We start from the raw sequence: 22,821 nt of genomic DNA on the forward strand, positions 1-22,821 counted from the left end.
GCCCCCGCCGGGACCGCGGCGTGGCTCCGCTTCCTGCCGCCCTCCCCGCCCTCCTCTCCCACCGGCCCGAGGCGGCGCAGCGGCTCTGGCGCAGTCTCGCGACACTTCCCGCAGCGCGGAGCCGGAGCCGCCGCTCGCCCCGGCAGCAGCAGCGGCAGCCGAGGCGGTCGCTGCCCGCGCTTGGGAGCCCGAGCCGGTCCCGCCCCGCGCCCCGCCGCGCTCACCGCCCGCCCCTCCCGCGGCTCGGCGGCACAGGCTCCTCCAGGCGCTTTCGCCCTGGGCTGCTTTTCCCGGCGGCAGCGGGGACCCAGGTGACTGCAGGAGCTGAAGGCTGAGCCCCTTCTCTCGCCTGATTTCTGTATATTTCCTTTTTCTCACACACGCCGAGGGAGCCGCGGCGCAGGACGCAGGATGCAGCCCGGCTGCGGCGAGTGCTGAGCGCGGTGGCCGCCGGAGGAGGGAGCGGCTCTGTCAGCGCCTCCGCTCCGCGCGGCGGCGGCTCGGGCGGTCCCTCGCCCCCTTCCTTCGCCGTGGCCACCCGCCCCAAACTTTCAGCCTGTTGTCGCTGCCAGGAGAAGCCCAGCTCGACATAAATGGGTGAGTTCAGGCCGCCGAGGTGGCGGTGCTGGGGGCCAGCTGGGGCTCCCGGCTAGCCGGTGGGGTGCATGTGCCGCTGAGGCGGCGGGAGGGAGGTGGCCGCCACCGGCCTCCGCTCCTCCGCCTCACGGCTTTTAACTTGTCCTCCCCTCCCCCGGCCGAGGCAATAATTGTTTTCATGTGACAGGCGGAGAGGTCGGTGTTGGCGGCGGCGGAGCGACGGGGGGGTGCCCCTCGGGGCTGCCGCTGTGGGTGCTCCCGAGCGGGGCTGACACGGGTACGAACCCTCCCGTGCATCGGCTCCCCGGCCTCGCCGCCTTCCCGCCGGGCACGGCCCTCCCCGGGCACTCTGGGGTGTGGTGGCACCGGGCCGGCCGGGCGGAGAGAAGAGACAGCTCTGCGCCGGGCGCGCAGGTTGCGCTACGAGGGCTGCGGGGACGGATGCACTGCCCTCACTGCCCCGCGCCGCCCCTCACTGCCCCGCCGGGCGGGGGCGGCCGCCGGGGCCGCTACGCGGGGTCGCTGGAGCCGCGGCTGCCGCTGCCCGTGAGGTGTCACCCGCGGACTTCGGGAAGCGGCTGCGCCTGGATGCCCAGCCCGGGCTGGGCAGCGCCCGTTACCTGTGCAGTGGACAGGGAGGGAGGATGGGATGAATTGTCCCATTATGCGGGCGAGGCGGCGGCAGCGGCGGTGCCAGGCGCGGGCTGAGCGATGCGCGCGGGGCGTCGCTGGAGTGCGGCTGCCCGCGGCTCGCTCTGCCCAGCGCGGTGCCCGGCAGAAAATGACGGGAACAAAAGAAGCGGCAGCTGTCGGTGGGCAGCCTTGGTGCACAAGCCGGCCGGCGTCTGGAGACAGCAGCGAACGGTGCTCCGAAACAGCGGCTTTTGGATGTCCCAAGGCCCCCCGCTGCCCGCTTCGCTCACGGCGGCGGAAATGCGGTCGGACTGTGGGGGAACCTAAGAGCAGCATCACCGAAACAACTGAATATAATGCGTGATGTGGGAGGACATTTTACACAATTTCACCTGTTGTAATACAGTGACGTTGGGAATATAGTAGGAAATAAATCGTCCCTTTGTTCTTTGAGAGATTAGTTTGCGGGGTGCTATGGAAGCGAGGCACAGCTGCTTTACCTGTATGTTACCAGATTAAGCACAAGCTTTATGCTATCGACTTCCAGTTAGCTCTCCCGTTCGCGCTGAGATGGGTTCATCCCTGTGCAGCTCGCTCGGCCCTATTGATCCGGCTGAGCTCCGCCGCTGCTGACGGCAGGCCGGCATCCCCGGCTGCCACAGTTAATTGGGGGCATTGCAGGAGTTCTGGTAGGGTTGGTTTGCCGGCTCACTGACACAGCTCTCAACTTCTGTCTTCTGTCACAACCGATAAGATTTTAAACATAGTGTTGCATTGAGAGGTAGGGTTTGTAACTGCTGAATGGAGCAGAATCTGTAGTCAGTAAGGCATGTCATAGGATATAGTTTTTAAAAATTTTTTTGGTTTCTTATCTTCTTCCAATGTATTTATTTCTTACTAACTTTGTATTGTAATACAATAAGGCTTTTCTGATTTCAATTTACTCCACAGTCCAATTATTAGACTTCATGGTTGAAAAGAATAACCAAGAACCAACAAAGTAATTTGCATTGATAGAGCTCTAGGAAGGTTTTTAATACAGTAACTTGGTAGTAAAGGCCATCTTTTTTCTTTTTACCCACCCATCCCTCTCCTGGGCAGTGATCCTACACATCTGGCTTCTTTAAAGCTCATTTGGATGATGACTTTCCCAAATCATCATGATTCAGTCATACTTTGCTTTGCAAAATGGGAGTGGAGGGAAGGTAAATACGATATAATTGTTGTTCATATCTTTAAATGAGTTTGCAAACAAATAGAAAAATTGTGCAAGGAGGTGAAGATATGCATAGTATGAAAGTAAAATCTTTCTAGGAGATATCAAATGAAAGCAGTTTTATTAAACACATTTTTAACATAGTTAGCATTTTTGTAAGACAACTCAGATGCAGAAGAGAATAATTATTATAGGTGATAATAATTATAATAGGTGAATTCTTTGTGTACTATACAAAGTATATACACAAAGAAGGTGTATAAACTTAGGTATAATTTTTTTTTATATTAGTTGTAAGCCTTCTTATATCAACCATTTATATTTTCTCAGTGTCTCTGCAGAGTGTTTTAAGCCCAACCCTATGCATATATTGGGTGTATGTTACACATACCTGTATACCGAGATTCAGTGCTTCTTTACAGCACACACCCCAAACCTTACAAGAAATACTTTGTGTAATTGATGTTTTATGAGCTCTTCTATGACATTATAGGCAGAGTGCATTAAAATTAATTAATTTGCACTTGCAATGGACTTCTCAGGAGAGTTGAGTGAAATAATGATGTTAGTTCTCTGCAACATAAAAAGGATAAGGCAAAGATCTTGAAGGTAGTCATGAACACAGTGAAACAAGCTTGGTCCCCCTCCTTAAATGTTTGAGAAATTAAGATGTGGTGTTTTGTGGAGACTTGTGTGTGGGAGAGGGTTGTTTGTTTGTTGTTGCTTTTGAGTTTGTTTTGTTCTGTTTTTATTTTGAAACTACTTAGACTCGAGTATGGTCAGGGAACTCAGTCTCAACTGCAAGAGCATGGGGTGTCCACATATCAGACTGTCCTCCTGAAGTTGAAGGTGCAGAAAACAAAGTAGATGTGGGGAAACGTGGTTTAAAATGTACTGCTTATCAAATTTAGAAACTGCAAGAGTAGAAGTGTGATTCTAGAGAGTTGCGTTTAACTGCCATCATCACGAAGCAGCTGTGCAGCTCCTTCTGTCAGTCGAGACACCCCTCCCAACTTCTGCACTAAATGAAGGAAAATCCCTTCTTCTGCTGTGCATTCTTTGCTCATGTTCAAAGCACAGCCAGTTTAGTGCATTAAATGAGGTGTGGGTCCTGTATAATAATGTTACAATGAAGCTATGTGGCTGAAACCTTCATCACAATGCTTGAACACCATTTCATCAATATTTTTTCATCTAAATCTTTTTCAAGGTATTGTTAAAGCTCTGCTGTTTGGAAAGGGGAAGAGAGGAAGTGCTGCTTTTGTTTATATGAAATCACATTGATCACCTCTGCTGCCACCGTAGTTGGGAGTTTGGATTCAGAGAGAGTCTTGTGCCCTTTGAACCAGTTAGATTACTTCCACTGGCAGACAGCTGTTGTCTGTGTGATTTTACATAACTGGTTGAGAAAGGTGCTTTGCTGTGGAATACTGCAGCTAGTTTGTACACACCAAAGGAATATTACACCAACAAGTAATGCAATCAAAAGAATTCAGTCTATGTGAGAGTGTGATTATTCTGTACTAGTTGCAATCCCTTTTTCTGTTTTTACTTTTCTTATTTTTTTTTTCATTTTCTAAATTCTCCTCTATCCCCTGCCCTCAGCTTCCCCCCTTCTCTGTCTCTCTTTGCACGTTTCAGAGATGCTGCTTCCTCTGCCTTCCTCTCTCTTATTGCAGCATCAACAGAGGGAGTGCTCTGAGCACATTTCTTGCGTGTGGGGCCAGGCTGACCTCCAGTACCAGAGCTGTATTCCATCTAAACTTCTGCTTGGCCCCGTGGTGACACCTGGAGTGTGCTCACTGCAGCAGGAGCCCTGGAGAGTGTGGCTGGTGAACTCCAGCAACCCTACTCTCCCATCTAAAATGATGAATTTTTGAGGCCTGAGCTTAGCAGAAGTTGTACACAGAAGATGGTAGGTGTGCTTGTGGTTGCCTTTCCAAAATGGTGGAGATATTGGAACTTTTCAGTAAAATAGCTGTAAGATTTTAAAAATAGAAATAGTATTTGCCATTCTAATCATCCTTGAAGGCAGTTGAACAGTTTCAGCTGAATAAGGAAAAGTAATAAGAAAGATGATTATCATGGCTTTTTTTACTTGGACTTCTTCTTTAAAACAAGGTTTTAAGCAACTGTAAAGTGGCTTTATAGGAAAAAAATTGTGTAAAAATCCTTCCCGACTTGTAAAAAGTCTTTATTCTCCTCATGGGGGTGTTACTGATTTTAATTCTTTTGTGGTCATTAGTAGATTTCTTTCTCACAAGAAGGCAGCTACATTGGAGCTGTTCAGGATCAGGTGTCCAGCGGTTTGGAGACATTATACAGCCTGTGGCTTATGATCTGAGTTCCGGAGTTTTCATAAACTGTAATAAAATATTTTGGTAACCTGTATTAAGTTTTGTTTAAAAATAGCTGGTGTGAAGTTTTCTTTTCTTAGAAATCAAGAGATAATGACATTCCTGTCATAAAAGGTTGTCAGAGCTGCCTTCTATATGGATGAAGATAGGGGTTGGAAATAAAAAAATATAAAACATGTAAATATATGTGTACATGTAAAAGATTATGAAAATAATTTATGATTATGGCATCTCTTCTGCTTGCTCCTTTGCAGTAGCTCTTCCTTCCTCAGACTGTCTATTAGAGTTGTTTTTTAATATTAACTGTTGCTTTTAGCTCAGGAAGTCTGATAAAGAACATAATACTTAAAATAGATGGTTTCTTAAAAGAGCAGAATTCTTGCTTGTTTTCGAGCTTATCAAAGACTCATATGTAGGAAATTACAATAGAGCTGCTAGAAAAGGGGTTTTTTTTCTGACTGGGTTTAAGGAAGCAATGTAATGAGCATGTAATAATAATGTAATGTAATAAAACACTTTATTGAGAAGCAGATTTGTTTTGTTATGAATGCTGAGTGCATACATATTTCTGTTTAAACTGCCACTAATGTAATATATAAAATATATCTCTGATGTTATTAAGATTGCTTATTTTTTAGTTGTTACTCACTGGATGTTAGAGGATGCTTTAAGAATACTGCTGGTATATCAGAATATTTATAGAAGATCAGTGTTGGCCTTGTAGATAATGCATTGACTCTTTTCCTGCTTATAGGGGAAGGGTTGCATGTGTTAGGAGGAGAAAAAGGAGAGCTTGGAAATGTGAAATGAGCAGCTGAAATTTCAGGTCTGATGTGTCAGAGGTCACTGACTGACGTGCTGCAAGCAGGTTAGCCCTGACTAGATCAAAGGAGTGAAAACAGCCGCAAAGATGGTATCTGTTGTTTTGCTCTGATCCTGCTGGTATAGAGCTAGCTTATAAAAAAAGATGATGGATTTTGTATGGTTCCTATCTGTGTGTTTTTTAAAATCCTGGACCAGGGAGTGAAGGTTTTCTCTTGATGCAAAAGCAGGAAGTAGCTGCAGGCCATATCTACATTCTGTACGCTGAGGAATGATGAAAGAATATATTAGGTAGAGGGGAATGATAGAGGAGGTGAGTATCAAGATTCAGTAATTCAGCTAAAGTAAAAGTAATTGCTGACAGTCTGCTTCACAGTGAGAGGAAACAATAAAAGCTTGAAGTCCCTATGTGTGAGAGAATATGCAAATACTGCAGTTCAGTAGTCATGGATTGTATTATCAAATGAAGTTGTCTTTCCCCTCCTTTTTGTTATTGGTAACTGAGAAGCATCAGTAGAAAGCAACTCTTGAGAAAGCAGTGGTAAATCCACATAAAAGCTGTGTGGTGAGATGACTGTTGCAAGGTCTTGGCTATACTTTGTTCCTAACATAACTTTGCCTTAGAGAATGGAGCATCCTGGAGGACGAGCAGTGAAAGGGGAAAGGATTTCTTTGTTCCCAGTCTTACAGCAGTTTGTGTTACAGTGGGAGAGTTGCTGAGAATTTGTGCTTCTGATTTAGTATGAAGAATTGTGTGGATTTGCCGATCAGAAATTATGTCTGTGCTGAAAGAAATTCTCTTTAGCAACAAAGATAATGTATTATAGAAAGCTGAGCATTTATACAAGAAAAATATCCCTAACTTCTGATTAATCAGTAGTGTCAGTATAAAGAGGTGTCTTTTGAACTCTGCCTTTGAATTTCATTAGAAGTATTGTACAGAAGGAAAAAGTTCCTCTTTACCTCATTCTCTGTCTTTCATACTGTGCAGCTAAATCACTTCTGACAATTGAAACCCGCTCACACCAAAACCAGTGTAAATCTATTCATTTATTTGAAGATCAAAGTCAGCATTGGTGCACAGCTCCCCGGGGAACTAATGCTTTTTTGAAAATGTCAATATAGATTCATTGCATGTGTTGCAAGTCAAGGCCCAATTAGACTAGGTCTAGATCTTTAAAGGTCCCTTTCAACCCAAAGCATTCAAAATTATCTATCAATATTTAATTAGCTTTCAGTGGTCACACTGATTGTATTTAAAAATTAAGTGGTTTATGTCCCACAGGTAATTTGTATTAATGAATTTGTGACTTACTTTAAAAAAAACCCAACTCACCTAAAACAAGGAAACAAAAAAATCATTCCTGCAAAATAGGAATACTTATAACATGTTGTGTTCTCTACTTGTAATTTCCAGGAACTTGCTTGTTACCTTAAAAAGCAACATATTGGTGCTTTTTATTGATAACAAGGTCTCAAACACACACAAAAGTCACTTCAGGGTGTTTTCTTGCTTGTTTTAGGTTGGTTTTATGGGAAGATGTTCTTGGAGGTCAGTGCAACTGCTGGTGCTGTATGGACTACTTGTGTCAGCCTGGTTCTCTTTGTATGTAGCCCTGTCTTTCCCCATGAGCTGGACTTATAAAGGCTTTCATTAAAGGTAGCAGCAGAATATAAGTGTACACATACAGTACTTTTCATTTTTGAGCCAATTGTAAAGCTATTCTGAGAAATTTCATGTCAGCCTTAAGTTAAGTATGTTCTCTATCTATGGTTGCTGATTCATCCTCACCACTGGCAAAAAAGCATTTTTCATACTCTGGTAACTTGGCAGAGTGGATTTTTTCTTCCTGATAGGCTTGTGCAGCATTGAAAATTTTCTGTCCTTGTGACAGATATAAAACTGGCAAGCAGCAAGATCTCAGCTTAATTTTTCAGTGTTTTTCTCATTCCTGCTGTTTTTTCTGTGAGGTCTCACTGAGCTCTTATTGAGCTGTTAGTGCTCCTTTATTTCCTACTGTCAAAGGGCACACCAGATTCCAAACTGTGCCCAGAAAAAGATGCCTTTATTTAGAGGTTTTGTTATGGCAAGTTTTTAAAAACTTCTTTACTTTTAAATTTGTACCACTTATAAAAAAATGTTTTAGCTTTGGCCTTCTGTTTCCAAATGTAGGGATTAGTGGCTTGCTTTGGAAGAGTGGTGATGCTTATTTATAAACAATATTTGAATGTTGATGAAGATTGACTACTGCAGTACTTTTTTATTTTGTAATTCATTTCTTATGAACAATTTCTTTATTGTCATCAACAGCTTTATGGAAAAATATCCTATTAAAACATTTCACTCTAGACAAGACCACCTTAATTTCCCATGGAATAGCCTGGTATTATAGTTCATTGAAATTGCAGAACTGCCATTTTCATTGAATACAACTATCCAACTCTTCTGCTTAAATGATCACATTAAAGAAATCCTCAAAAGCTTACACAAGGCAGCCAAAATATCTCAAACAACTCCTACCAAAAAAAAAAAAAAAATCTAATCCTAGGGGAACCTGACTTTCTTCCCATCAGACTTTAAATGGCTGGGTGAAAGGAAGGGATGGAGAAATGAGTGCAGAGAGTGAAAGCCTTCCAGTAAAGGCTGAACTTGCGAGCCTTGCCTTGAATGCACAATCCAGCAGTTTGTGAGAGTGGGAATTCCTGAAAACCTGAGAGTGAGCAGCAGTGCTTCCAGGCAGGTCCTGCTAGCAGGGAAGACAAAATTGCACCATGTGAAGGCAGGCCTGGTAGTAAGAAATGCTTGTAATTTCATTTATTAATAAAATTAAAAATTAAATTAGTTCCAGGAGAGTAAAAAAAGTGTCTACAAATTTATAAATCCTCATGATATTAAAGATTTTTTTGATGTCATGTCCTACACCTTATTATTTGATTTTAATTTTTGTTCAGAGAAACATCAGGGTCCCAACAGTTGTGGAGAACACCAGCTTGAAACCTTACAAGCTTTTCTTATATCTGTATTTTTAGATTGCATGTGGGAAAGAAAAGGTTAATCACAATGCAATCTTGAAATCTAGATTTGGTTCAGATTTAAATATTGATATTGAAGTCAAACAGTGAAACCTCTTCAACCAGTAAATTTGAAGTTTGATACACTTCTGTACTTTTGTTGCATTTGTTTAATGAAAATGGTAACATTTAAGTTTCATCTCATTTTAAGGTTCTAAGCCATTTGCTGAACCCAGCTGATCATATAACTAGTTCAGTTGTTAATCTCTGTCTGGTATGAGATTACTTTTAATCTTGATTAATTGTTAATTGCTGTATCCTTAGTGTTGGAAATGTGTTCTTTGTAGCTATTTTTGTTAGTAACTTGAACAACAAAGTTAATTTTCCAGGAGACAAAAATCTGAGTATTTTGTGGATTTTGTTGGCTTTTAACTAGTTAGCTTATAGATTTGACCAGCTCCTCAGTTGCTTCTTTCTTTGTTGCTTCTTTCTCTGTAGGTCTGGTAGATCACAGTGGGTTAAATTTATCTATCTGGATAGAATTGCTCCAACATCATAGAGGTAATGTGGTTAATCAAGGGATTTGTGTGTACAGTTAATCCAGGCTAGTTAACTGCTATTTTATTGATGGGAGGTTTGCTTAATAAGGAAAATCCTTCTCTGACTTCTTCCTTACTTGACTAAATGTGTGATGAAAAGAGATTTATTCTTGAACAGCCAACTAATTTGTACAAGTAAGATCAGCTCTTTCTGTTGCAAGAAACAACCTTTCAACTGGGAGACAAATCTTCCTGCTGCTGTTGCTGTTATCTTTGGTTATGATTGTTTTTAATGTTCATCTTCCTAGACAGCTGCTATTTCCTCCTCCATCCAGTAATCTCTTTAAAATTGGGAAATATCTTTATTTTCTTTGAAACTTAGTACAAAAGCCCCTTGTATGTGCTGGTTGTTTCATTCATCAAATACCTTTATTTAGCTTCATTTGAAAATAGTAGAAATACACTTGTCAGTTTTTCTTTGACCACAGAGGTCAGTTTGAATGGTCTTTGTTCTGTCAGCTCATACCGCCCTTCAGAATTGCTCACTTTGATTTGCATTAACCATGCTACTTATTTTAAAGGCTACAATTTCTGTGTATGAAGCACCTATAAATAGTGCTTTTGATTAGCTGACATCTCAATTATCTGACTGTGATTTGTGGAAGATTAAGATAAGATACCATTTAGTTCATGATGAACTATCTTCTGACAATTCAAAATTGTCTGCACAGGTTTTGGAGTCATGAGACATCTATTAATATGTATTCCTCTGCAGTGTATTTGATAGTTTGTTCACAGTTGTGGAGAAAACATTCCTGTTTGCTCCTGTGTGTTTCTCATTCCTTCACCTCATTCTGTCAGAAAGCAGTTGCACCTCTTCTCATCACTTACAGAAGTACATGCATGCTTCTTTCCCTTTGTGAGTTGTGCTGTTTTGTTGCTTTGGGCTCATGTGTTGTGGTGGTTTTTGATTGTTGGGGTGGTTTTGGTTTTTTTGGTTTTTTTTCTTTTTAAAATAAACCTACATTACAGTTTCTCAACTGTTTTTCAGGAAAGATGCTCTTCAGCTTTGTTTGTTTTTTTTTTTTTTTTGTCTGTTCACATGCCTGATGTTCTGTCATCCCATCTTTTCATATGCACTTCCTTCAAATTCCTCCTTCTTTGACCTTTCAATGTACTGCTTCCCTTTTTAGAAAGCTTTCTTGTGTATTTCACTTAAAGAGTCTCAAAATTCCCTAAATTAAGATGCAAAGATATACAGAACTCTGGAGGCAATCTGGTGTAGAAGACAGCACAATTGTAGGTGATCCTTTACGCATTTTATTTGAAATTAGGGACAGAAGAAACCTTTGGCTGGAATCCCATAAATATGATGTCAGGAAGGAAAGGGATTGACTGTCTTTTAGAGACTATTACTTTAATCTTTAAAGTTTTTTAAAAGTTGAAATTGGTACCCTGGAATAATGCTGAGGTGTGTGTTGCATATTGTGTTTTGCCAGACATGTTCTTGATATTTTCTGATGGAAGAGTGGTGCCTCTGGTATGTGGAGTAAAACAGGTTGTGGAAGTTGGCAAAACCAAATACTGAAGTTCCAATGTTTTTTTAATTTGGAGAACTTTAAAGCAGGATGATGCTATTTTAAGTAGAATTTCAGTTCCTGTCTGTTCAAGTCTGTCAGTGTCTCTCTTGAACCAAAACCAAGGAGCTGATGTAAATGCAGCCTTATAAGCAGAGCAGTGGAATGTAAGAAACACTCTTTGCCTCTCCAGATCCTCTGAAATTTACAATTAGTTTTGACTTTTGCTTTCCTTAACTCTAAGAGGTTGTACCAGTCAAAACCAGGGAAGGTCATTAGAAGATTCTTTTAAGTGATGGAGTCCAGGAACCTTTTTCTTAGATGGAAAAGTAGAGCTTTCTCCTTAGCCTTGGAAGAAGTGCTCAAGGTAGAAAACATTCAATGACCACCTTATTTCTGTCCTCTCTAGTTCTCTTGGCTGCATGTTTTAACCTGCCTGTTGCCTCCTGGATGCTGTAGAAAGATTCTGTGCCAGCACCTGAGGAAGTTCTACTTGTCTCCAGGAGAATCTGTCTTGTTGTTACTTCCTTGGCCACATGCTTTGCTCTGTTCCAGACAGTGCCAGTGTTGGAGGAGGATGAGAGGAGGAGGCTGTCAGAAGAATAACTGCTTATAAAACAATAGGGTTTATTGCCTCTGTTTGTTTCTATGGGTTCCACAAAACTCCATCCTGCTTTCTCCCCCTTTTCCCCCATCCTCAGTGCAGCAATGGGTTCTTCTGTGTAAATGCTGACTGTTGTTTGTGCTTTCACTCTGTGTGCAGCTCAGCTGAGCATTCCCATTCAACCAGCACAGAGTGGCTCAGATTCCCTTTTGGAACAACGCTATCATCAGGTCACAAGCTGTTCTGGCTCACAATGAAAGCCAGGGATAAGCTTTCAGATGTACTTCTTTGGCTTGCATCAGATTTTGCTCTCAGGATTGTTCTTCTGAGGAGGAGCTCTGTGTAGTGTCTCCCTTTTGGAGGTTTCTTCTCATTGGAAGAGTTAAAGAGGATCCCTTGGAAGGAAGAGAGTGGTTTTTCAGGTGGAGGAGACTTCTTGAGACCTTTAACCTGCTACCAGATATACCTGTTCAAAGAGCTGTGTCTTCTACTTGCAGCATAATCTCTGCTTTCTGAAAGGCTTTGCCTTGTTCAAAATCAAGAGAATTTCTTAAAGATAAAATAAAACTAAAAACTGTTTATGCAAGTGCCTCATTGCCCAGGCCTATGATGGACACATGGGATTTTGCAAAGCACCATTAAAACAAAACAGAGCAGCAAATGCCTCTGATGTGGATTTATGTTCATAAAATGAAAAAAAAAGTGACAGTTTGAGAATTCCATTTATCATGACATCCAAAAAACATTACCTGCAGAAACTGATTTGAGCTGAGAAAACAGGGGCATTAAAGATACCATCAAAAACTTATTAGTCCAGAACTGCATCCTGAAAATTAAAATTGAAATTTGAAAGTTTTTTGATGCACAGAAGCTGACACATGTTATCTGATATAATAGTGAAGTTTATTTGCTCAAAGATTGTCTGGAACTTGTGAATTCATATATGCACTAATTTCTAAAACAGCATCTTTTTTTCAGTCCTGTTGTTCTTACCACAGTTTGAAGGAGAATAAAAGAACCTGATGTTAAAAGAGAAGATGCTAAGGGTCATGAGCAGCAGTTTGATGAGATTTCTTTATTAATCAAGAAAATATTATATTGATAGGTTTTAAAGGTGTTCTTTTAACCATGTGTCCTTTCTCCAAATATTCCCACCCGACCTTCCATTGGTGCTCACATAATTGAGGAAGTTTGATGTTTTTAACACCTTAGGTGGTTGTTGGCTTTTCTTTCAGTGTGGTGTAGAGGTTTAGTGGAGATGTCTTGATGCTGCTATGTAAATGTTGTGTTGGACCATAGTGATGAAATGCAAATTTCCCATCATCTGAGCTCTTGTACTTGGGGCTGTGAGCCCCAGTACACACACACAGAAGTTACAGCTCCTGCAATGCCCAATAGTCCATTGCATATGAAAGCACAATAGTTGTGTCCTTTAATTTTGCTTATAAATTATGAAACTGCTGAGAAGTTCCATACTGGGCCTGACATTCCTCTGAATGTGAAGCTCTGTAGTTTAAAATGCTTGGATTTGTGTAAGATTTGTGTAAAAAAAAGCTGATTATTTCTTCTTGCCATCCAGCCCAGCTTCTTGCTGTTGTACAGCACACGTCTTTGTGACAGTTTATAATGCATCAGTTAAAACACAGCAGGTTTGTAGTCCTAGCATTTGACAGGTGGAATCAGAAAAGTTGCTGCTGAGGTAAATATTTTGCAACTGCTGTCTTAAAAATGATAGAATTCCATTAAACTGAGGCAAAACAACTTAACTCTGAAATTGTTGTAAGACACCATGTTTGTCTGCAGCTGGCATCACACAGCAAAAGGCTGTGGCATAGTCTGAGGATTTGGGCTATATCAGGCGTCTGCTGCCAGCAATCTCTTCTTGCAGAAATTGCCACTTCCAAAAGCAAGAATACCTCTACAGGATGTATCTGTGCACCACTTTTCAGTCTGGTTACTTAATGTAACACCATTTTTATGAGCACTTCCAGCAAATGTGGCTAAGATGCAGAGGAGTATGTTGTATTCTCCCCATCCTCCTCCTGTGCAAAAGGGTTGCTACTTTTGGCAAAGACGTGTGGTGATAGTAACAGCTTAGGCATCTAGTGAAATCCTCCAAGCTCCTCTGAGATCATATTCATAATTACATTCATGCTTCTCATCTGATGTTAATGAGACAAGGTGGATGTTGCTGGTGTAGAAGCTCAGAGCTTTAACAAATGTTATGCATTGCACAGTATGAAGACTGTGAACCACTTGTTGACTACAATCTCTGCTCATCTTCCTGAGGGTTAAATGATGCTGCATCATCTCTGAAAAGATGGTTATTCCTTGTCTTTTTAATTTTTTATTCATTTGTCTTTCCATCCATCGGCATCTATAAGTATTATGAAGGCAACTTTGGGACTAGAATACTGGGCTAATACTTCTAAGTAATTTAACACAGCACTTATTTTCATGGCATCAGCTTTTCTATCCTGTTTACTTTATATGGTGATACATTACTGTCATAGCAGTTCTCATGAATTTAGCTAAGTGGTAGTTTTATAAATAGTTCTCGGTGTATTTAGCTGTAATCTGTCTCCTTTTTGTTCTGAAGAAGTAACTCATATCCTTTCTATATCCTCTCAGTTGTCTGAGAATGAGATTTAGAAACTGCAAGAGTAGAGAAGCATTACTAAAAAGTTTGTATGAAGATACAGTTTGTCAAATGGGACTTATTTGTCTTTTTTTACCTTAAGTACTCTTCTCCTTTTCTGTTTTTCTCAGCAATGGCTACAGTAATTTACACTCTTCAGAACTGTGAATTGTTTTTATGTATATTGGAGGAGGCAGGAACTCATGTTAAGATGATGATGTTAAATGTTTTCCTCTGAATCGAATGTCTTCTGTTTCTTCTGAATGGGTCCTTGTGTGCATTAGTTTCTGATGGGAAGAGCACTTCCAAAGGTGAACAGTTCTCAAGACAATTTTGCCTCTGAGAAACACTACATTTCTTTAGTTACAGGTTAACACAATGCACGTTGTCTGCAAATTTGACAATGTGAATTTGAAGTAGGTTTGTTTGTGCATGCTGTGTACACTTGGAACACCTGCTGTAGCTGAGAGGCACTCTGGTTGATAGAACCAATGGATTACAGTAAAATTAGTCTCTTTCAGTAGCAAAAATGTGATTTGAGTAGTTTGTTGTCCAATGCAGAAGGACCATTTTACCCGCAGGAAAAGATCAATTAATTAATGGAATAAAAGTGTTTCCTCTGACAGCCACATGAATGCCAAAGATTATCTATGCAATCTCAGTCTTTCTAAACAGTTAAGAAACTCATCTGAATAAAATCTAGCATGTATTGTTGGATCCAAAGTGGTATTAAGAGGGAATACAGATGTAACTGCTGCCACCTAGAACTACCATAGTGACCTTTCCTTGCTGACTCCATAGTTCCATGTGCATGGTTTCTGGTGTTCAGATGTGCTTTGGAATATTGCATAAAAAGTTTGTATCAGAGATACGGTGTGACACTATAAATTCACTTAGAGGCAACTACTATGACAGGCTTAAGAAAAAATTAAATCCATAGTGTTTCTTAGAAATACCTACCTGAAGTTGTTCACCACAGACTTGCTATGAGATGTGTATTTTATGTGAAAAGGCCCCACATAAATACAAAAATACAAGCACACTGACTTGCTGTTGTTCTTTACCTGACTGTAAATGTGAGATTTTTTCAATGGATTGTGGTCATACCAAGTGACTTAGATGGAATATAAAGCATTTCTTGTCCTACTGGGTGATTTCCACTCGAATAACTGTGTGTTTGTTTGTTTTAAAAACTGGAACCAAGTATACCTCTTTGAAAAACAGAAAACTAGCTCTCTTCTTTTCTTGGAGGACAGCTCAGATGTTCTGTCAGCTGAAGTGGCTTCAGCTCTGCTGCTGCCCAGAGAAGCGTCACATCAGGACAGGGCCAAGCCAGGTGTTCACTGTCCTCCCCATTAGGTCTTGGTTGGGGTCCTCTGACAGCTCCTCTGTTTCTGTGCATGTGTGTGAATGTGAATTCACACCACGAGGCTTCCCCTCAAGTGCTCCCCATCTGTCCCGAGCACTCTGTGGCTGCCTGTGGTGTCCCCATGGTGCAGACTGGCTGAGGATTTGTGGCTGTAGCAAGAAAGGACCCTGGGCAATATGATTTAGGTGGCCCCTTCTGTGGCTGCTCTGCCCTTTGAGGAGTGATGCAGTGAAGGTACTATTCTAGGACTATGACCTTTAGCTTCCCCCCCCCATTGTTTGCAAAGGGGAAATAAGAAAATATAATGTAAACTGAAGGCTGTTGTCTAAGTGGAAGAGTTGCTGTTTATCATGTAGCATGGATTTAACATCTTGAAGATTAAATAGTACTGCTTTTCCTTCTTATATTGATTTTTCCTTCCCCTACAGCTTTTCTTTTTCATGAAGTGAAATCCTTGCAAATACTTTTAGGAGGGAGTGTTATTCTTGATAGTGTTGCAAAAGAAAAATGTTAAAAATTGAGCAAAGTTTGGAATTAATTTTTCAAGGAAATTATAGATCTTCCTTGCAATCAAGTAGGTACAAAATGTTGAAGTTATTTTTTTGTGCCACAGACATGCTACAAAACTAACAGCTCAACCTTTCTTAAAAATCCCAGTTGTAATTTACATTTAAGCTGTAAAGTTAGAGGTATATTGGTATTTAACCAATTTTTTTTACGAGGCATTTCCATTTTGGTAGAATGATGACTCTAAGGCCTGTTCAGTGACTCATTCCTTCATCTCATATTATAAATGACATTGAGAGAGTTGAGTCTTTATAGATTATGTTGTTCTCTTGTAGAAGAGCCACGTCAGACTTTATATGAATCTGTTTTCCTTCTCTTCTCTCAATCCTATTTGTACCCCAGCATCCCTCATGTGATTGGCCTGCCAGCTGCTCAGTGTTCTTAGAGTGAAGAAAACAGTGGCCTTGTAGGTGATATTTGATCTTCAGACCTTCTGGCCCTCCAGGTCTAGTTTATGAGACCAGCATTATTGAATGTAATGTAGTTTGGGTTTTGGTTGGGATTTTTTTTGTTGTGGGCTTTTATTTCCCCTGGGTTCTTCTCTCTTCTTTCTTTCTTTCTTTCTTTCTTTCTTTCTTTCTTTCTTTCTTTCTTTCTTTCTTTCTTTCTTTCTTTCTTTCTTTCTTTCTCTTTCTTTCTTTCTTTCTTTCTTTCTTTCTTTCTTTCTTTCTTTCTCTTTCTTTCTTTCTTTCTTTCTTTCTTTTCTTTCTTTCTTTCTTTCTTTCTTTCTTTCTTTCTTTCTTTCTTTCTTCTTCTTTCTTTCTTTCTTTCTTTCTTTCTTTCCTTCTTTTTCTTTCTTTCTCGTTCTTTCTTTCTTTCTTTCTCTCGTTCTTTCTTTCTTTCTCTTTCTTTCTTTCTTTCTCGTTCTTTCTTTCTTTTTCTTTATCTTCCTCGTTCTTTCTCGTTCTTTCTTTCTTGTTCTTTCTTTCTTTCTTTTTCTTTCTTTCTTTCTTTCTTTCTTTCTTTCTTTCTTTCTTTCTTTCTTTCTTTCTTTCTTTCTTTCTTTCTTTTTCTTTCTCTTTCTTTCTTTCTTTCTTTCTTGTTCTTTCTCATTCTTTCTTTCTCATTCTTTTTCTTTCTTTTTCTTTCTTTCTTTCTTTCTTTCTTTCTTTCTTTCTTTCTTTCTTTCTTTCTTTCTTTCTTTCTTTCTTTCTTTCTTTCTCGTTCGTTCTTTCTTTTTCTTTCTTTCTTTTTCTTTTTCTTTCTTTCTTTCTTTCTTTCTCGTTCTTTCTTTCTCGTTCTTTCTTTCTTCCTTTCTTTCTCATTCCTTCTTTTTCTTTCTTCCTTTCTTTCTCGTTCTTTCTTTTTTCTTTCTCGTTCTTTCTCTCTTTCTTTTTCGTTCTCTTTCTTTCTTTCTCATTCTTTCTTTCTTGCTCTTTCTTTCTTTCTTTCTTTTTCTTTCTTTTTTTCACGTTCTTTCTTTCTTTCTTTCTTTCTTTCTTTCTTTCTTTCTTTCTTTCTTTCTCTTTCTTTCTTGTTCTTTCTTTCTCTTTCTTTCTCTTTCTTCTTTCTTTCTTTCTTTTCTTTCTTTCTTTCTTTCTTTCTTTCTTTCTTTCTTTTTCTTTCTTTCTCGTTCTTTCTTTCTTTCTTTCTTTTCTTTCTTTCTCGTTCTTTCTCTCTTTCTTTCTCTCGTTCTTTCTTTCTTTCTCTTTCTTTCTTTCTTTCTCGTTCTTTCTTTCTTTTTCTTTATCTTCCTCGTTCTTTCTCGTTCTTTCTTGTTCTTTCTTTCTTTCTTTTTCTTTCTTTCTTCTTTCTTTCTTTCTTTCTTTCTTTCTTTCTTTCTTTCTTTCTTTCTTTCTTTCTTTCTTTCTCTTTCTTTCTTGTTCTTTCTTTCTCTTTCTTTCTTTCTTCTTTCTTTCTTTCTTTCTTTCTTTCTTTCTTTCTTTCTTTCTTTCTTTTTCTTTCTTTCTCGTTCTTTCTTTCTTTCTTTCTTTTCTTTCTTTCTCGTTCTTTCTCTCTTTCTTTCTCTCGTTCTTTCTTTCTTTCTCTTTCTTTCTTTCTTTCTCGTTCTTTCTTTCTTTTTCTTTATCTTCCTCGTTCTTTCTCGTTCTTTCTTGTTCTTTCTTTCTTTCTTTTTCTTTCTTTCTTTCTTTCTTTCTTTCTTTCTTTCTTTCTTTCTTTCTTTCTTTCTTTCTTTTTCTTTCTCTTTCTTTCTTTCTTTCTTTCTTGTTCTTTCTCATTCTTTCTTTCTCATTCTTTTTCTTTCTTTCTCTTTCTTTCTTTCTTTCTTTCTTTCTTTCTTTCTTTCTTTCTTTCTTTCTTTCTTTCTTTCTTTCTTTCTTTCTTTCTTTCTTTCTTTCTTTCTTTCTTTCTTTCTTTCTCGTTCGTTCTTTCTTTTTCTTTCTTTCTTTTTCTTTTTCTTTCTTTCTTTCTTTCTTTCTTTCTTTCTCGTTCTTTCTTTCTCGTTCTTTCTTTCTTCCTTTCTTTCTCATTCCTTCTTTTTCTTTCTTCCTTTCTTTCTCGTTCTTTCTTTTTTCTTTCTCGTTCTTTCTCTCTTTCTTTTTCGTTCTCTTTCTTTCTTTCTCATTCTTTCTTTCTTGCTCTTTCTTTCTTTCTTTCTTGTTCTTTCTTTCTCGTTCTTTCTTTCTTTCTCATTCTTTCTTTCTCTTTCTTTCTTTCTTTTTTTATTGTTCTTTCTTTCTCGTTCTTTCTTTCTTTCTTTCTTTCTCGTTCTTTCTTTCTTTCTTTCTTTCTTGGTCTTTCTTTCTTTCCTTCTTCATTCTTTCTTTCATTCTTTCTTTCTTTCATTCTTTCTTTCTTTCTTGTTCTTTCTTTCTTTCTTTCTTTCTCTCGTTCTTTCTCATTCTTTCTTTCTCTTTCTTTCTTTCTTTCTTTCTCGTTCTTTCTTTCTCGTTCTTTCTTTCTTTTTCTTTCTCTTTCTTTCTCGTTCTTTCTTTCTCTTTCTTTCTTTCTTTCTTTCTTTCTTTCTTTCTTTCTTTCTTTCTTTCTTTCTTTCTTTCTCGCTCTTTCTTTCTTTCTCGTTCTTTCTTTCTCATTCTTTCTTTCTTTCTTTCTTTCTTGGTCTCTCTTTCTTTCTGTCTTTCTTTCTTTCTCGTTCTTTCTTTCTCTTTCTTTCTTTCTTTCATTCTTTCTTTCTTTCTTTCTTTCTTTCTCTCGTTCTTTCTTTCTTTCTCGTTCTTTCTCATTCTTTCTTTCTCTTTCTTTCTTTCTTTCTTTCTTTCTTTCTTTCTCGTTCTTTCTTTCTCGTTCTTTCTTTCTTTCTCTCTTTATTGGTCTTTCTTTCTTTCTCTCTTTCTTTCTTTCTTTCTCGTTCTTTCTTTCTCTTTCTTTCTTTCTTTCATTCTTTCTTTCTTTCTCGTTCTTTCTTTCTTTCTTTCTTTCTCTCGTTCTTTCTTTCTTTCTTGTTCTTTCTTTTTTCTTTCTCGTTCTTTCTCATTCTTTCTTTCTCGCTCTTTCTTTCTTTCTCGTTCTTCCTTTCTTTCTCGTTCTTTCTTCCTTTCTTTCTCGTTCTTTCTTTCTCGTTCTTTCTCGTTCTTTCTTTCTTTCTTTCTTGGTCTTTCTTTCCTTCTCTCTTTCTTTCTTTCTTTCTTTCTCATTCTTTCTTTCTTTTGTTCTTTCGTTCTTTAGTTCTTTCTTTTTTCTTTCTCGTTCTTTCTTTCCTTTTTCTTTCTCTTTCTTTCTTTCTTTCTTTCTTTCTTTCTTTCTTTCTTTCTTTCTTTCTTTCTTTCTTTCTTTCTTTCTTTCTTTCTTTCTTTCTTTCTTTCTCGTTCTTTCTCATTCTTTCTTTCTTTCTCATTCTTTCTTTCTTTTTCTTTCTCTTTCTTTCTTTCTCGTTCTTTCTTTCTCGTTCTTTCTTTCTTTTTCTTTATCTTCCTCATTCTTTCTCGTTCTTTCTTTCTTGTTCTTTCTTTCTTTCTTTTTCTTTCTTTTTTTCACGTTCTTTCTTTCTTTCTTTCTTTCTTTCTTTCTTTCTTTCTTTCTTTCTTTCTTTCTTTCTTTCTCTTTCTTTCTCTTTCTTTCTTTCTTTCTTTCTTTCTTTCTTTCTTTCTTTCTTTCTTTCTTTTTCTTTTCTTTTCTTTTCTTTTCTTTTCTTTTCTTTTCTTTTCTTTTCTTTTCTTTTCTTTTCTTTTCTTTTCTTTTCTTTTCTTTTCTTTTCTTTTCTTTTCTTTTCTTTTCTTTTCTTTTCTTTTCTTTTCTTTTCTTTTCTTTTCTTTTCTTTTCTTTTCTTTTCTTTTCTTTTCTTTTTCTGTCTCTCTCTCTCTCTCCCTACCTCCCTCCCTCCCTTCCCTTTCTTTTATTTTGATTTTTGTTTTTTTTGTTTTAATTTAAGTTCAGGTTGTAAGTCAGTCATGCTTTGCTGTTTAGTCTAATAAAATGTATTGATTTTTTTTCTCTCCTGGTGGTTTCTAATATTTCACTAAGAGTTTTATTGCAACCTGTCATATAGCAAAAAAAAAAAAGTGGGTTTTTTTTAAGTATGCTCATAAGCTCTGAAAGTGTGCTAGGCTCACAAGTTTGTACCCACCTGTCTTAGACAGAACAGCACATTTGAAGAAGACCTTGTCTGTGATGTTGAGGCAGATGGAATTCCATGGTCAGATTTTTAAGTGTTATAAGATGTTATCTTCATGCAAAAGTGTGATGCACTCTCTGCTGAGGAAATGTAATTTCAGCTTTAACAGAATGCAGAATATTTGCAGGTTTCTGTTCTGTTTTTTTGGGGTAAGCCAATGCAACAAGCATGTTTATCCTTCACATGAAGCTGAGTGACTTAGAAAAGCAAAAACATAAAACTTACAGCTCTTAACTCCTTGACTGCCATGTCTAACTGTATTTACTCACTTTAATGTCTATATTTGGGTGTGAAACCAGACTGCTGCAGAAGGTGGTGCTGCCATATGGATGCTGTTACTTGGGTGGAACAATGCCAAAGAGGTTAATAACATTTCCATTGTGCCTACACACTTCAAATGTCTCACAAGAAACTGATTTAATAACATAGTTTTTGTTGCACAGTAGCAAATCTCTGTTTCTTTTCTTTATTATTTCTTGCTTGGAAAGGCACTGTACAACAACTGAGAACATAATAAACAGTAGACATTTCCGTCTTCAAGCATTGGTAGCATTATTAAAGAAATTCTGACTAGGTCAGTTTAAGAGATTGTAATTAAAGATGTGGCAAGGAAACAAACTAAACAGTGAGAAAAATATTTGTAATTATCAACAAAATCATTTCACCTGTATGTGCAAGACTAATTTGTGGAATGAATGGTAGGACCAGTTAAACTTTTAATCAACAGGTTTTTTTCTAGATGTGCTTTTTAAAAATACAGCTGTTAGGTTACATTTCAATGCCTGGTTCATATCATTAGCAATTCAAATTGTGTATTTTAAATCCAAACCACTAAGCATTAAATTAAAAAAATCTTTGTCCCTGACATTGCAGTAATGAGTTGTACTGTGCCAGTCTCCAGCAGGGCTCTTAATAACTAGCTTTGATGCTATTTCATGAGTTTTTATGTTACAATTTGGGTTGATGTTAATATAAGACTAGGAATAGCTGATTTTGTTGGCATGAGAATAAATGTTCTCCTCATAGATCAAAATAACTTGAATAGCTTTTGATATTGGATTTCATTCCTAATGTACAAAATGCCTTTTTCTAACAGAAAGGGTAGCTAGAGTTTGCTGGCTGGGGCAGGTTTGACTTTCAGGCATCGTAAGATACAATAATTTGAAGAAAATTTCTCTAAAAAGAGAAACCAGATCTGCCTATCCCAGTTTTGCCATTTTATTTTTCTCTTGGCTTAAAATGGATTTGAGTTTTGGCTGCTAATGCAACAATCTGTTTACTTTGGCAGAGCTGAGCCTAAGACCAATCTTTGTTGGTTAACAAATAAAATTAATTTGAGCTCACTGTCCATGGAGTGTTTTCGTACATCATGAATCATTGGGCAAACTGGGACACAGTTTTAGTCCAGTTCCTGAGGAGAAATCTAGCACAGCACTTCAGGAATCAGGTATGTTGTACTTACAGATGTGAAGCACAACTATGATCTGCTTTTTCGTAACAAACCTGGATCAGCGTTGTCTGGAATCCAGCTTCCAAGTTTCACCTCAAAAGAAACAAAAAATATTAAGTTTGGCAGAATGAATTTTTCAAAACACAGTTTGAGGAGGTGCTGTGATTTAGCAATCTTTAGAAAATGAGTTTGACTTAAAAACTGCAACTGCAAGAACCTATAAATTGTAGAGTACTTTTGGCTGTCATGTGCTCTTCAAACTTCAGTACTGTGATAAATGAGAATTTTGAGTGATGTCAGAGGTACCTTCCCATCAGTTTGTCACAATTCTTCACTTTTGTTAGGTGTACTCTTCTTTCTCCTTCCAAACTGCCCTTTTGATTTCCTTTGAAGAGTTTATAAAAATCTTGATTGTGTGGTCTTACTTTGGTGACTCATACGTCTCTGCTTACATGCACTTATGTTACAGTAATCAAATTCTCTGAGAGGAGGCAGCTTTTAAAAATATTTGTATGTGTTTTTTAATAAGTGGAAATTTTTATAGACAGAGAAGAACCTGAACAGTGAAGGGTTGGGGTTTTCTGTTTGTTTAAACAAACCTTCAGTAAAACAAAAGTGATTGAACAGCTGCAGCTGTCTGTATGTGAATTAGTGCAAACTTTGGAGAGTTAATTCCAGTGCCTCCTGTGTACCCACGCCATTGTAGAGTCAGGTCAACAGCCCCATTCTACCTTTTGGTGCCTCAACTTAAGAGAGAGAACATAATTAATAAGAAAACTGTCATTAATAATGTCATTTTTGCAGCCTTCTTAAGAGAAAACTGCAAGAACAGCAACAGGAAACAGAATCTAGAACTCTTGAAAAATATGGGACTTACAGAGTGGGAGAGTTTGTCTTCCTTCATAA

At 38.5% G+C, this 22,821-nt stretch overlaps 1 protein-coding gene across 2 annotated transcripts in view; it reads left to right on the top strand.

Moving 5' to 3' along the window:
* The first annotated feature begins 222 nt into the window (after positions 1 to 222).
* The window catches only part of SH3KBP1 (SH3 domain containing kinase binding protein 1), a 212,823-nt gene continuing 190,224 nt past the window's right edge, over positions 223 to 22,821 (top strand). Inside the window, exon 1 of one of the 2 annotated variants that reach the window (XM_053971068.1) lies at positions 223 to 597. In XM_053971068.1, the coding sequence (XP_053827043.1) occupies positions 594 to 597 (4 nt within the window). In that variant the 5' untranslated portion in view covers positions 223 to 593. The remainder of the gene's footprint in view (positions 598 to 22,821) is intronic. The other variant, XM_053971069.1, reaches the window with a different exon arrangement.

This window comes from Vidua macroura, chromosome 2 (genome assembly GCF_024509145.1).
Source record: "Vidua macroura isolate BioBank_ID:100142 chromosome 2, ASM2450914v1, whole genome shotgun sequence".
NCBI lineage: Eukaryota > Metazoa > Chordata > Aves > Passeriformes > Viduidae > Vidua > Vidua macroura.